This window comes from Musca vetustissima, unplaced genomic scaffold (assembly GCF_032173495.1).
Source record: "Musca vetustissima isolate MV318-11 ecotype Yass unplaced genomic scaffold, APGP_CSIRO_Mvet_v1 utg783, whole genome shotgun sequence".
Taxonomy (NCBI): domain Eukaryota; kingdom Metazoa; phylum Arthropoda; class Insecta; order Diptera; family Muscidae; genus Musca; species Musca vetustissima.
This window is the reverse complement of record NW_026872781.1, coordinates 42,026-57,960: the sequence shown is the minus strand read 5'-3', so window position 1 is coordinate 57,960 and position 15,935 is coordinate 42,026. Positions and strand designations below refer to the sequence as shown.

Genomic DNA, 15,935 nt, shown 5'->3' with positions numbered 1-15,935 from the left:
ACTACGAAGACATTTTATAATTAACAACCGTATCGACTTTATGTAAACCAGTCGAAAATGAACGTAGCTGCACAGCCTGGGCATTTTGTATAAATGCCGGTCCCGTTTCATCCCAACTATCGGGTATATCACAAGTTTGGATAGTATGAATCATGACATCAAATGTACAAATACAATCCAACAGCGGTAAATAGGTAACTGTTGCCGATATCTGACGCATAACATCTCGGATTTCATTTTGTATGCGTTTTAGCTCTTTGGATGAGGTCAGTTTTTGGGGATCGATTGTTTCGCCATCACCTAGCTCGGCGTTCATTTTGAAGTCCCAACATTCCAGAACTTCTTTTGTGTGGGCATTGGTAATGACCATTGACACTTTATGTATCATATTTTTCGAAAGCCATTCTGGGCAAAACAATAAAAAACAAATTACAACTACTTCAAATGTAACTAAACCCGCCAAGCTTACCTTCTGTCTGTTCCAATACTTTCTTTAGAAATTCCTCAATTTTGGGATCCTTGGACATGAGTATTGTAAGGCCGTATTGCTGCGTACTTTCAAATGTTTCAGCTGGATATATTCCTCTTTGAAACAGTATTGAATTAATGCCATATTTCAAATATTCGGCAATAATTTGAGCTGATCCTTTGAGGGTGATACAATTTTTGGTAGCCTGAGCAGTCGACATTTTTCGATGACGTTGAATATAAAATATTTTGTTTTTTCTTTTTTGGAAATTTCGTATTCTTCCGCAAAGTGAATCCTTTTTTGCGAGTGAATGCTTTTCTCGCGCCTTTTCAGCGAATACAAAAAAATGAAAAACGTTCCACCTGCTAACGAATGGAAGGAAAAGACCAAATGGCCGATAAAGATAAACTCAAAGTTGTATAACCGAAGTATTACGAATGAGGTGGAATGGAGACTGAATGATAACCGTATTGTTTACAACGCATACACTCACCGCAGCTGCAGTCAGAGAACCGAGCCATTCTGAAATGTTAATGTGTGACGGCGTTCTTATATGCATGTTGACAACGCAGAAGTTTGCTGACATAAAACTATTTAAATCGAAAAGTCTAAAAGTGGACTTTTACTATCGACACAAATTTTCCGGTGTTAACTAAAAACACCAAGTCTGGTACGGCGATGTAAATGAAGTACAAAGTTGCCAGGCCCAAATTAAAAAAGAACGTGAGCCAGGAAGTTCCTCTGCTTCCTGACTCACGTTAATAAAAAATCAAAAACATTATCGTAATAATGAGCATATAATTTTAAAACATATTTTTCAGTGTATGCAAGTGAAGCACAATAATTAACACGGTATCTATAAGGGAAAAAATTTACATTTTGGCAATGAAACTGGCAAATTAAAATCCACTGGATTTACTAAACCCAGTACAATGTGAATGTACTATACTATAGATTAGATACTACTATATTGTACTGTCGAATTGCTTTTTTAAATTAATAGTATGAAAACTTAAGCAACAATTTGTAACAGTATGCGATTTAAGAAGCGTTTTGACTTCCACTCGATTTCAAACGTCAATTATTTTACGTTTAGATTTACCGATTTGGTAAATCAAATCAAATTATAAATTCAATGGCCTATTTATATAACTACATGGCATCTACCTTACAGCATAGCTACTCTAAAACAAATTCATATAAATATATTATATTTAATATTTTAAATATTTTTTTAGTTTTTAAATATCAATAACTAATTCTTACAAATAAATTATCTTATACCATAGACAGACGACAGCCTTAATTGGCATTAAAAATGTTTTAATTTGAATTAATATTTACCCCTGACAGACGAGAGTTTCTGCATTTACAAAACAGTTTTTTGCTTCAAAACAATTGTTTGTCTGTGTGTAGGATGAACATTTTTTACATTTGTTTCGATATTTTTCGGGATTACATCTTTAGGAAATCTATACATGACATAAAGGATGAATAGCAACTATGATCTTAGCAAAACAGCTCCCATTTTAAAAAATGGTTGAAATTTTGCCTTCATTTCCTATTTTTATTTTCATAAATATAAATAAATTTGACAAGAAACAATTAATTTTCGACAGCATTGCCATATTGAAATTGCCTAATTCAGCATAAATTCAGTTTGATTTTGTGCATTAACAACACATAAAAATGAGGATAATGTTCAAGTTAATTTGAATTAAGGCTGTTAATGCAAATTAAGGCTGTCGTCTGTCTAGGCTATTAAAAATGTTAAAACATTTTGAATATAGTTATGCGAAGTCACTTTTAAAATCATCATGGCGCCATGGCTACTCAAATTATTAAATTAATGTTAAAAAATATTTTATATGTTTTTGAAACAAGACAAACATACTTGTCCAACTTCGAGTTTGCATATCTCGTATATCGTTGAACAATACATGTTTATTATCATTCTACGACATTTGTTGTTTTCCCCATGACATGGCTGACGATCAGCTGTTCTCCTTTGAATAGCGTATACAGCTGTTTGAAAATAATTCCAACAGCTGTTCAACTAATATACACACAAATGCTACAGTTCGTTGACAGTTCGTAATACTGTCAAAAAATATAAGCTATTGTCAGCTGGTTATTCTTGTATTACAACGAAACTACGAAAAAAGAGAAGTAATTGTAAAAAATTATTGGCAAAAGTTTTCTTTTATTTTTCTAAACACAAGTGAAAATATTGACAAAATGAGCGATCATCTGACATATCCGGTGTATTTTTTAAAAGGGTACATGGGCTATGAAAATGAAGAAATGTGGGATATTAATTCCGCGGAGCTGGAAATGATTGACATAGAAGCTGAAACAACAGACGACGACAACGATGAAAATGTAATATCTGGCTATGAAATAGTCCAAATCGACGAATACGAAATTTCTAATAAAAATATTCAAACCAAACCGTTATCGATCGAGGAAACGGAAAAGGTTGCAAATTCAAAGAAGATACTGCAAATTCAAGAGGTGGATACAGAACCAAACTTGGTTTTATCAGAATCGTCGAAACATTTCAATTTATTTACGCCAAAACAATTACCCCAAACTGTTAACTTGGCAAATGTAAGACCTCCACCTGCAGTAGGTAAACGGAAGAATAAAAATGCCTGTTTGAATACATCGAATGTTAAACAGACTTCTGATGTAAAGAATGCAAGTAATGCATTGACTCCGTATCCGGAATGTCCCCTCTGTAAAATTTTATTTCCGAAATTTGGTGCGTTAAAACAACATTTCGAATTTGCCCATCCCGGTAAAGAATGCCACATTATCTGTTGCGATCGTAGACTCACGCACCCTAAAGAAATTGTCGACCATATTTATCATGAACATGAACAGGAGCCCGATGACTCGATTCAAATAAAATCAAGGGAATACGAACAATTTATACAGCATTACTTACCCAAAATGCGGTGTGCTTTTTGCTCGAGTGAACACAATAGTTTTGTGTCGCTCAAGGAGCACTTTATGGCCCAACACCCGGAGGAAATTTGTTCCATTACCTGTTGTAATCGCAAATTTTCCCGCCTGGAGACAATAACCGAACACATACGAGTCCACTTGGATCCGCAAACATTCCACTGTCGTCTGTGCAACAAGTCGTACATGACCAAAGTCCATCTGGATAGTCATATGCGTCAAACACACGCAATGCTCAGTAACAATTTACTATATTACTATTCCGCCGATGTATCGAGGACAAATAAATCGGTGGCAAGGATCAAATTTGAGGACCTTAATGAATTCATAACGGCTTTTATACCACAATTGAAATGTGTTGTTTGTTCGGCAGTATATCAGAATTTTAGCCAATATATTCGTCACTTTGCCGTCTGCCATCCATGTTTCAAATGTAAAATTGTTTGTTGTGGTCTGCATATTCACGAGCGTCATGACATCGAGGAACACATACATTTGCACAATGATCCAAGTGGTTTTATGTGCATAGTTTGTCGCATGAAATTCCGAAAAAGGTCCTATCTATTTGAACATATGTGTCGTCATCATCCATTTTCGGGTAATAGTGATGTTTTGAATTGTAAATGGGTTGAGGAGTTTAATAAGAAGGTAAGTGGCATGGATAAGTTGAATTTCAATTATTAAATTTGAAGTTTTCTTTCTTTTTTTAGTTTGAAATTAGCATCAAGAGGTTTTCATAAATCGTCTGTCTTAATAAATATGTACAAGATATTGAAAAGTTTTGACTTTAGTTTTTGTTTACGGGAACAAACGCACACATAATATATCCTTATATTTATATTTTCCAACTTTTGCTAAATTGTCAATGCTATTTGCTACGAAGCATGGGGACAGCTACGAAGTATATTATTGATTGGTTCCTAATCGTCGTCTTTTTATAAGCGGTTGTAGTATAGTTTCCATGATTACTTAAGACTTACTGGCCGAGTAAGAATCGGGTGGTTTCGAATCGTAGACTCCTCTGTCGTGGAAATTTATATTGTAATATCTTCTGATCATTCCATAATTCCGACTAGGTTTAAAATTATTACTATGTTCATCAGTCGACTGAGACACACCATGTTGTTTTGTTTTTTTCTATTGCTACAATCTGTGCATTAAAACACGTAGCACTCAAAGTAACGCCAACACATTTCTATTACAAATACAACTAATGTTCTCAGCAGGTTATAAAAAAGTAATCTCTTTCAATTAAGGTAACTAGAAAGTTTTAACAGACCCATGATGATGTCGCCCTACTCAGATTTAATTTAATGCAAATGTATAAATTATTTTTTTCTCTCTCTCTTAATATCACATTACAGAATATACCAATAATTTCACACATCCCAAAAAACAAGCCTATTAAACAGAGCGAGGAAAAGAAGCCAAAGAAGCGGTGTAATGAAAAAACATCCAACATAAATCTGAAAGATGAAGAAATCAGCGCTATTAATAAACTTCTTTTGGAATGGGGTACACGAGCACATATAAACGATGATCAATATATTGGTATAGCAGAAATCAAAAAACAAGCTAACCTATTGCGAAATATACTTAACGTCGACGACTACAAGTGTGACAAGCAATTCATTGTCAAATTTTATGAAGCTGTGGCGAAAAAATCTCAAGTTCTACCACCTGGTTCAATGTATTATTCGCTGAATTATATGGATATTTTGGAAAATTGTAAACAGCGCATACATCCCTCGGTGTATTCAGCTTTTAGGGATAAACTACTAGCCATTGCACCGCCGCAAATATTTAGAGACCAACTAGTTTTGTAGCCAATATATATTGTAACATGTTTGCAATGCCTACAATTTGAGAAATAAACTTAAAAATGTTAAGAAGTACTTTTTATTGGAAACGATTTTAAATGCCTGATGATAAGGCTTTAAAAAACGTTTCTTCTGCAAATTCCTTTATAAACACCTTAAAATGGTAATGACATTTCACATATAACTTATACAAGTACGCCGAGTAAAACTTAATAACCATACAATTTTATTGCTCTTCCGAAATCTGCTTGAATCTAATCGTTATTATTTTTATTTACTTTCGCATTTTACATGAAGGACTATGTATGTATAAATTTTAAAATATAATGTATTTTTTGTAAATGCACACAGGTTAACTGTTTCTTTAATTTGTGATGGTTATAATTCCATTTTATTAATTTCAGAATTTAAAAATTCTTGCCATAAATTACAAACAGTATCTTTATCAGCAATAATATTAATTATTTCATTTCTATTGAAACATCTCTCCATAATACATTGGACATTCGATATATTAGGATATTGCTCACAATAGTTTAGAACTAAGAGTTTCCTATATAAATTTAAATGCTGGGGGTTTAGGACCTGCAAGCAAAAAATATTTAATAAACGGTTTCAATATAACTGCAATTGATATATCACCCTATATGTGTATACATAAGATATATTGATATGCATTCCACAAAAAAAAACATGTGGAATAGATAAAATTTCGTCACTATATGAGTTTATTAAAATTAAAATATCTGCATGTGCATTTCCTTTACTTACATAATTTTTACCCAAAACATCCAGAAATGAAACACGTAAGAAAATCTCACTATATTGTGTCAATTCCAATGCGGAACCTTGTGATTCTCTAATAAAATAGAAAAAAATTGTTCTTAACATGGAATAACATTTACATATGTAATAAAACAAAAATCAACACTATTCGTGATCGGATCTTAACTAAAAACTTAAAAATAAGATTACTTACTTTATCATATTTTCATATGAAATGATAATAGGGTCTTTGAACATGGCGAATTGTTAGACAAACTAAACCTTTTATAAATTATTAAAGTGCGGACCCTAAGCGTAAACAAGGAACGAAAAACAGCTGTATTTTCTTATGTTTATTGTCACAGGGTTTGGAACTTGAACGTAACCAAAGTATGAAACGTGTATGTAAAAATAAAGCTATATGAGATTTCTCGATATGAGCTTATCATCAATAAGCTCACCAAGGATTTCTAAAACGCCAACAATTCAGATCATTAGTATGAGAGGAAAACAGCGACTTAGTTTTCGTATTTATTTATTTATTTCCAACCTATTTTGAGTCTACTCACTAAGGAAAGTGTAAAATCAATGTAAAATCGTCTATAGATCGTAAAACAATCATATTAGACACTTGACCCGTAACAGCTAAAAGATACGCGAACAAAAGTCATCTATACTTGAAGTCAAATCGTTAATAAACTATTCAAAGTAGCACATGGTACAATTATAAAAGGTAACAGCAAATCCCAGCTGATTTGATTCCAACGTAATACTAGTGTCAATATGAATTTGACAAATTATGTTTTTAAAAATCACCCAACAGGAAAATTGGGAACGCATACAATTTGAAATTGTTCTTTATTAAATGTGCTCCTGTATTCAATTTACTCAATCTGCCTGCTGGGAAAGTTTGAGGAAGCAAATCTTTATTCAAGGAATAACTCGCTATTCCCAGCATTTTCATATGTGTTACACATATATATGGCAATGGCTCAATTATAGGAAAGATGTGGAAGCGATAGAAATATAAATTTGATAGATTTTCATTCATGTTTTTCAATTTTTAATTTGAGGATTCGAATATATTTCATTTTCAAAATAAAAATAATTTGATGATAATTTGTTTACATTTTTCTGTCAAATGAGTTGACACTAGTAGAACTTACAAAAACAAATTTCCATGTGGTTGTTGTATCGTTTTTTGTACAACAACACTTGCCTTCTATTATTATACCATGAAAGTAGCATTACTATGTACAATAAAACAAGTAAAATTATAAATGTAAATTAAGGTAAAAAATATTAACAATATAAAATTCATTCTGACAAATTGAATTAATATTGCTCAAAAAGGGATGTAAAACTGTTCAAATAATATTCTAATATAAATATATATAATTAAAAAACCATTAGGGATTGAAACTACTCAAACTTCTTAAATATTAACATTGATTGGGCAATACAAATTTAATGTGTGTGGTCGGAACTACTTAGCTCACTTAACATATTTATAGTTAATTGAAAATATTAACAATTTAGAAATCGGAACTACTCAACTACTCATTCAGGGCAGCCGATGTCTCGATTAACTATCAAAATGCATTTGAATTTCATGTGCAGTGTTGCCAACCATTTATATTTGCTAACTTTTCTTTTTGAACTTTTCAATGAGAAAATCCCAAGGCAGGACAGTTAATGTTATTTATTAACTTCAGTAGTGTTGGCGGGTTATTTCGGATACCATTTGCATTTTGGTATTGCAAAATAGTCAGGCGCAATCCCAGTTTTGTGTATTATAAAAAAAACTATTTATTAGTTTTTTATTAAATCGATGTATTTTTACTTATTAAGAATTTCTTTATCAAAATCTCAATGTCTGGAAAAAGTGGACTTATTGTCTTTTCACGTTAAGCAAGCGATTGATGATTCTGGATATTTAATATTATTCAATTTAATTTATTTCATAAAGGAGAACCTAGCCCAAAGGCCATGAGCGATTCCAAAAACTTCTATACATGGACTACTCCAAACACATAATCCACAACTACGATTTAGTCATGATATTCTAGTCTATATTCTTTTTAGACTTATTAAGGAATAAAATTCATAAAATATATTTTGGAGTAAACAGACAACATCCAGGGGGGTTACTCTGTATTGCGTTGCGAAAGCAAGTGCGATGCGAAAGCTAAATGCGTTAAGAGTACAATTTGGTACTCTGTAACGTTCACGCAAACGCATTCGCAAACTAAATTGAAAATGGGGCAACACTGTCGCCACAAAGTAAACAATAACGAAGAATGACAAAAGGAAACGTCAAAAAATTGTAAATGAAAACATATTTTTGTGTGGTACGAGTGTTTTTTTTAAACAAAAATGATGAACGAATTAAAAAAAAGAATTTTATGAGATCTATCAAATATACTCTCCCTAAGTGACCACGGGTATGAAAATATAATTACGAATTATGTGACAAATGTTTTCAAATATTTAATTTTTATAGATTTATATATAATGTCTCAATAAAGATTCGTTTATGTATTTTTCAAACGCTCGCCGTTTCAAATAGATCCACAACAATTCCAACTCCAATAAAAGAGGCCGCTGCTTTGAAATTGCTTGGACAAGGTGGTTATCAACACCAACCTATAAATATGCACACATAGTTTCACATTTTATATAAAAAATAATATTTTACTTTTTCCAACCACCGACATCTTTTACAGGAGGTCAATTTGAATTGAGGTCATCAGACAGTTTTGTCCACAAATTGGCGCGTTGTTTCGCATTTGAACTCTGCAACTGTCCCTTTGCCATAAAATCTACTGAAGTTAGGAACTGACGTTGCTGAGTCTGTAACTGTGACTTTTTTGCCTTTTACTTAAAATAATTTACAATTTATATATAAATAAAACCTTTAATGGAGCTTACTTATATGTTTCGCTTCCTTTGCGTTTGCTATTTTTTTAACGCAAGATATTTGCGCTTAACGAACGAGTTTGACATGCGTTTTCGTATTACAGAGTGCAGTGATGCCACATTTGCGTAAAGTAGATGCGAAAGGAGATACAAAAACGAATTAGAGAGTACCAATTACGCGATGCGTTACAATTTTTCTCACGCATCGCAATACAGAGTAGCCCCCCAGTAACATTTGATAACAATTGTTACCAAATATAGAGTAAAAAGACACAACTGTTAATGTTTTGTTCTCGAAACAGTGTTTCATATGAATTAGGATAAATGTAATTGGCCAAGATCTTCTTAATATTCCAGTTTTCTTTTTTTTTTTTGGCATGACCCAATCAAATGAAAGCAATTATTATCGGCAATTTTGGTTGAAAATCCCCCAAAACTTAAAACGGTTTGGCAGCTCGGGTAATATCAAAGTTCATACCCTCTCTCTCTTTTTCGTTTTTACTCTCAATAAATTCTTATTGAGTGAATGTTACTGGAAAAGTAAACGAACATACCTAATGTATGCTGCTCTTGCTAGCCGGTTGAAAATCAAAATCGCCGAAATTTGAGATCTACAATGGTAGGTCCCCTTAATTCATATTCAAACATATTTTTCCCGATTGTTGCGGTCGATTATAATCAAATCTTTACAATATTGCTTTGTTGTAATTAAAAACAGTACGGGAACAGACCAATAGCCTACATGCCAGCTAATCAATAGGTGTGTCTGGTACTTTTCCAGTAACATTTATTCAGTAAGTTCTAGTTCAGAGAGTAAGCCGTTTTTACTCTCTGTTGCGATAGTACTGAGAAAAGTAAACAGACAACATTTAGTAAGATTTAGCAAATAAACAGCTGATTCAAGAAAACATTTGATTTGCGCCAAAATAAACAAAGGACAAACACAATTATTTGTATGGCATTTAATATTAAAAATAAAATGAACAATAAAAGAAAAATTGATTTGGTATGTTCCCCGGGAACATTTAAGCTTCCTGCATCAATACATTGCCTCTATCTGGAACTTGCCTAAAAATATATAAGGAATTAGTTTCTAATTTAATGAAACTTTGCATTACTTAGCAATTGCCTTCCATTTTCAGTAATTTTTATACAACTTGACTTCAAATTGAACTTTGCAAAATAAAATAATGTTTTGAATAATTTTTGTGTTTGGTCATAAAACAGCTGATCCAAAAATGCTGAGTTTGCAAAATCTTACTGCATAAAATTCTTTCAGTAAACTCCAGTAAGTTTGTTGTTGTTCAACTGTCAAACTTGCTCTCTCACTTGACTCTCTTTTACTGGATTTTTGTGTAAACAGACAACATTTAGTAACATTTGGTAAGCGTGGTTTTATATTTGTTGGGATCGGGGTCGGTGTTGAGAGTTTCTCTTTCTCCCTCAGTGGTAAATTGTGAATTGTGTTGGAACACATTACCACAGGTAGGAACAAAAAAGTACGAAACGGTACCTAAAATTCCACTTGAAATAATAATAAATCATAATTATCTCCCTTATTTGCATAAATAATATATGTGGTAAATTGTGAATTGTGTTGGAACACATTACCACAGGTAGGAACAAAAAAGTACGAAACGGTACCTAAAATTCCACTTGAAATAATAATAAATCATAATTATCGAGAAATATTGGCCAATATTTATACCAGTTATTTGCATAAATAATATATGTTATAATTTAAGCGTAAATGTATTCACGAATAATAAAAAATCTAATTTTTGTTTTGGTACGTTTATGTCAATTCGTACCGTTTGTGAACAAAAAGTACGCTTGTTACAAAATTAAAAATAGCGCAACTCTAATTACTCTCTCAAGAGAAAGAAACTCTCAACACCGATCCCGATCCCGACAAATATAAAACCACGCTTACCAAATATCGAGTAAACAGACAGAGCTAATGTCGGCAATGTCAATGTCGGCCTAAAAATCCCTGCTGCCGGCAGACGCAAACATTGCAATTTCGGCTGGCCAAACAAGCTCCCCGCATTTGTTTATCTCTCTGTTGAATCGTCATATTATATAGTTTTTGTTGTAATTTAATTGCAATAAACAAGTAAAACCATCAATACTACAACAACACAACATATAGATATTAAAATAAATACAAATAATTACATAGTTTATGTATTTACTTGGAAAACATGTCTACAATTGAACGTCTTACGATTCAGGGTATTAGAAGTTTTGGCGGAAATGCTGGTGATAGTCAGGTATGTATACACAAACATTGTTGGATACAGCGAGGGCTCTCCTTGCGTATGAAATGTGTGCAACCAGAAATTTTTCGTTGTAATGCGGATTGTTTTGCTTTTTTTTTGTAGATGATAAGTTTTACCTCACCGGTAACCTTGATATTGGGTGAAAATGGATGTGGCAAAACAACTGTCATTGAATGTCTAAAGTACGCCTTGACCGGAGAATGTCCACCGGGCAGTGATCGTGGCAAGTACTTTGTTCACGACCCCAAAATATTTGGTCTAACCGATGTCTTGGGACAAATCAAGCTGGAGGTTCGTAATGTTAAGGGTGCTCGTCTCTCAATATGCCGCTCCATGAAATTGGGTATACGTCGCGGCAAAATATCTTTTGAAACCCTGGATGCTACGCTGAATTATTTAAACGATGATGATGGAAAAAAGACAAATGAATCGATATCGAAACGTTGTGCCGATGTTGATTTGGTTGTATCACAATTTATGGGTGTCTCTAAGGCAATCATCAATAATGTCCTGTTGTGCCATCAAGAAGATTCCAGTTGGCCATTGGATGAACCGAAAAAGTTGAAGGAGAAATTCGATGCGATTTTTGGCATATCCGAATACAACAAAGCGCTGGATCGTATTATTAAAATGCGTAAAGAGGAATTGGATATATTAAAAGTTAAAGGTATGTGTAAATCAGTAAAGTATAGAGTATATATTCATTTCAGACACAGATTAATCGATAGTGAAGTATAAGGAATTATTTGTATGGATATTTAAACTATTGTATTTGTATCCCTTTAGAACAGAAGCCTAATAATGGTATAGAAACATGATTTTTATTATATCATTTGAAAAGTTTTATATTTATTTAAATCAATTCCTTAAAATAAAATAACTGGTCAGAACAGGATTTATTGACAATTTTCTTACCAAAACATGTCAATATAGGATCTTTGTTTAATTATATTCCCCATATAATTATTTGAATTGTTATACGTTATAAACTATGTTTTATTTTACAGAGGCCGATTTACGTTTGGAAGAACATCTAAAAGTCGAAATGGAGGAGAAAACATTGAGTTTACAAAAATGTCAAGAGAAAGCTAAAACAATCGAAGAACAATGCAAACAGTGTGAAGAAGAAATGGTTCCCATTGAAGAACGTTTGCAACAGATTCACAAAATTGAAGCCGAAATGAGTAAATTACAGGCACAAAAAATTGAACTACAAACTAAGTAAGTTATAGCTAAAAACTAACTTTCATTTTAGTTGTCCAGCAAATAAGAAAAATATTCTTTTTTTTTGTAGACAAAAAAATTGTCAGGATCAAATGAACAATTTAAAGAAGAAAATTAAAACTATGTTCGAAGGAACCTTAGAAGAGTTAGATTCTGAAATCGGTAACTTTGGACAACGTATGTCGGAAAAACGTTTGGAAAGACGTGAAGTGGAGGGCAAACTCAATTCTATAAAGAAAGAGGAAAAAAGCTTACAAAATCGCCACAATGACGTCGACAAGAAACGTGTTGTTGCCATACAACAAAAACAAAAGGAAAGTGATTGCAAGGAGAAGCGTGCCGATAAAATAAAAGCACTAGCTCAACAAATGAACCTAACCTTACCCGAAGTGTTGGGCGACTCTGAAGAGGAAATTTCCAAAATTCTAGAAGATATCCAGGGTGTACTCAGCACGGAACAAACTAAAATTAATGAAACCATTAGCCAACACGATGTCGAAGATCAGGAAAGGCAAACAAAAATTGATCAATTGCGAGTTGAAGTTACCAAGTTACAGGAATCTGTGGTCACATTGAACAAACAAAAGAAGGCCTACGAAAAAGAGACGGAACAAAATGAAAAGAAGATATTGGAAATTGAAAAATCCACTCAACAACTGAAAGTGGTTACGGCCAAATTGAAGGAAACCGAAGATTGTTATGAAGAGACATCGGCCAAGTTCAATCAAAATGAGCTACGCGAACAAATCCAAAGTGAAAAGGATGCCATAAAGGATCTGGAAACTCGCTTCCGCAAAACCGATGAACGTTTGACATTTTTGAATTCAATTTCCAAACTTGTAGCTGAGCTGAATTTGAAAGAACAAGAACTCGATAATCGTGAAAAGGAAGTTCAACGCGTTAAAAGTAAGCACAGTGGAAATTTCCGTAAAATCTTCGAAGAGGGTAAAGTAGTGGAGGCAAATTATCAACGCCACGTGAAGGTTACTTATGAGAAATCGCGTCGTCAAATCAAGGAATATAATAATAAAATAAACGCCCTTAAACTAAAAGAACAACGTATTGAAATCAAACGCAAATCCCTAAAGGAAGAGCTGCAAAAAGCCGAAAAAGAATTGGAAGATTGCAAAGAAACGATATTTGAAAAATGTCGTAATACCCCATACGAAGAATTGATAACCAAATCGAAAACATTGTTAAATAAATATCAATTGGAATTGGGTGCACAAAAATCAGCGGAACTTTTCTATAAGCAATATTTGCAGAAGATTGAAGATGAGCCGTATTGTCCGTTGTGCCAGAAAGATATGACAACTACGGAGGTATGTATTAAAAAAGTTTATATTATAAAACTGTATTTTACACAGGGATATAATCCAATGTCCAGACGAATTGAGCAAAGACTTTCTGGTTGAACTATTATTCTCTTTTCCCCATTACAGGCTTCTGGTCTAACATCTGAATTGAATGATAAAATTGTCGATTTACCACAAAATATTGAGAGGATCGAAAAACAATTGAAAGAAGAACAAAAGAAATACGAATCTTTGCTGCAAATGAAGCCAACCATAGATCGTGTGGAAAAACTGCAAGAAGAGATTCCCAAAAAGAAAGAGGATTTACAAAAACTACAAGATGAATTGGCGGAATGTAGCAAAGAAACGGAAACCATACAGGGTCTGCTCGCTGAACCTACCGCCAATATGGATTTGGCCAATTCCATGATGGGTGATATGTCTCTACTGGATGAAGCCATTAAACAGGTGGCACGGGCAAAAGATGATATTGTTAAGATAAAAAATAAGTTTCCCAAGGATAACGCCGATGAGAACGAAACCACCTCCATTGATGCGGTGCAAGCTGAAAAAAACGCCATATCCACAGAATTGGAAGAGAAACGTAAACAATTGGAACAAAATCAACAATACTATGAGAAGAATATGGATGCATTGAATAAATTACGGGATTTAAAGAACACGTAAGGCAAAGTTTTGTGCAGAAAAATAACATTTTAATTCATAGCGAATTGTTGTTTTCAGTTTGAAAGATCAACAAATAAAATTACAGGAGGGCATACAAAGTTTACCCCAGCTTCAAGAGCGCCAAACGGAATTACAAAATCTTTTGGTAACAATTGCTGTAGAGGCACAAGAAAATCAAGCCAAGGTGGGACCGTTGAAAACTCAATTGAATACCGCCATCAAAGAGAAAAGTCAAAACAAGGAATCAAATCGAGTTAAAGTCAATCAAATGCTTATGAAATTGGATACATTAAAGCGTATGGATCAAGATATACAAAGGTAGGTGGGTGGGGGTGACAATACCATAGAGTGAAGTACATAATTTTATTTTTCCCGTTTTAGATTACATACGGAAGTTTTGGATTATGGTAAACTAGATTTGGACCATAAATTGAAAACCTTTGAGGAGTCACTAAAAGGCAGCAAAGAGGAATTACAAAAATTGGTAAGTCTTTCCCTCTTTTATTTGTCACAAATTATTTTTACATTGAATTTGTATCCCTTCCTCTGTCTATAGGCTGAAACCATTGCCGAAATGCAAACAAAACTGGAAGGTATTAAACAAGAATTAGCCAATCAAGAAACAGCCGATCGTGATCTTAAAGATAATCGTGATTTAAAAATATTACAACAAAAATCGGAAGAATTAAATGCCACCTACAATTCACTGGCCGAAGAATTCAGTAAACTTGATTTCACTACTGTATCCAAGGAAAAAAAAGAACTAAATTCGAAACGTGAAAAAATCACTGTTCGCAAAGGTGAACTATTGGGTCAGAGTGGTGAAATTAAACAACAAATACGCAAATTAGAAAAAGAATTGGCGGCGCCCAAGTATCGCAATTCATTGATGAATTACAAACGTATCTATTACGAAGTCGAAGTAACACGCAAAGTTGCCAACGATTTGGGTCAGCATCGTGTTGCTCTCGAATGGGCCCTCATGCAATTCCATACGGAAAAAATGAAAGAAATTAATCGCTTGATTCGTGAATATTGGCGTTTAATATATCGTGGCAACGACATCGATTACATTCAAATCCAAACGGAAGAGGGCAAGGACGCGTCGTCGTTGGATAAACGTCGTAACTACAATTACCGTGTCATACAATCGAAAAATAATTCCGAAATTGAGATGCGTGGCCGTTGCAGTGCTGGTCAACGGGTGCTGGCTTCACTCATTATACGCATGGCCTTGGCCGAGACATTCAGCAGCAATTGTGGTGTTTTGGCCTTGGACGAGCCCACCACCAATCTGGATCGCAACAACATTCTATCACTGTGTGATGCGCTCAATCGAATTGTCGAAGAACGACAGACACAATCGAACTTTATGTTGATCATAATTACACACGATGAAGCCTTCATATCGACACTGGGCAAAATTAATAAATATAATCGTGTATTCCGCAACGATGAATGTAAATCGGTAATACGTCAGGTGAGAGTGGCTTAAGCTGCGCGCCAG

General features: G+C 33.6%; 3 protein-coding genes across 3 annotated transcripts; 2 read left to right on the top strand and 1 right to left on the bottom strand.

Annotated features, from left to right (window-relative positions):
- LOC133338442 (mitotic spindle assembly checkpoint protein MAD2A) lies at nt 1-689 on the bottom strand. Its single transcript, XM_061546618.1, has 2 exons — nt 470-689; nt 1-405 (listed from the first exon to the last, which is right to left on the bottom strand). The coding sequence occupies exons 1-2, from the start codon at nt 687-689 to the stop codon at nt 2-4; spliced, it is 624 nt and encodes a 207-aa protein (XP_061402602.1). The 3' UTR covers nt 1.
- A 2,018-nt stretch (nt 690-2,707) lies between these two features.
- On the top strand, nt 2,708-5,262 carry LOC133338336 (zinc finger protein 181-like). Its single transcript, XM_061546512.1, has 2 exons — nt 2,708-4,084; nt 4,801-5,262. Exons 1-2 carry the CDS (start codon nt 2,708-2,710, stop codon nt 5,260-5,262), a joined length of 1,839 nt encoding a protein of 612 aa, XP_061402496.1.
- A 5,813-nt stretch (nt 5,263-11,075) lies between these two features.
- Nucleotides 11,076-15,923, top strand: LOC133338431 (DNA repair protein RAD50). The gene is made up of 8 exons (XM_061546609.1): nt 11,076-11,213; nt 11,325-11,889; nt 12,230-12,443; nt 12,517-13,768; nt 13,889-14,424; nt 14,486-14,746; nt 14,810-14,912; nt 14,985-15,923. Exons 1-8 carry the CDS (start codon nt 11,145-11,147, stop codon nt 15,921-15,923), a joined length of 3,939 nt encoding a protein of 1,312 aa, XP_061402593.1. The 5' UTR covers nt 11,076-11,144.
- The last annotated feature ends 12 nt before the right edge of the window (nt 15,924-15,935 follow it).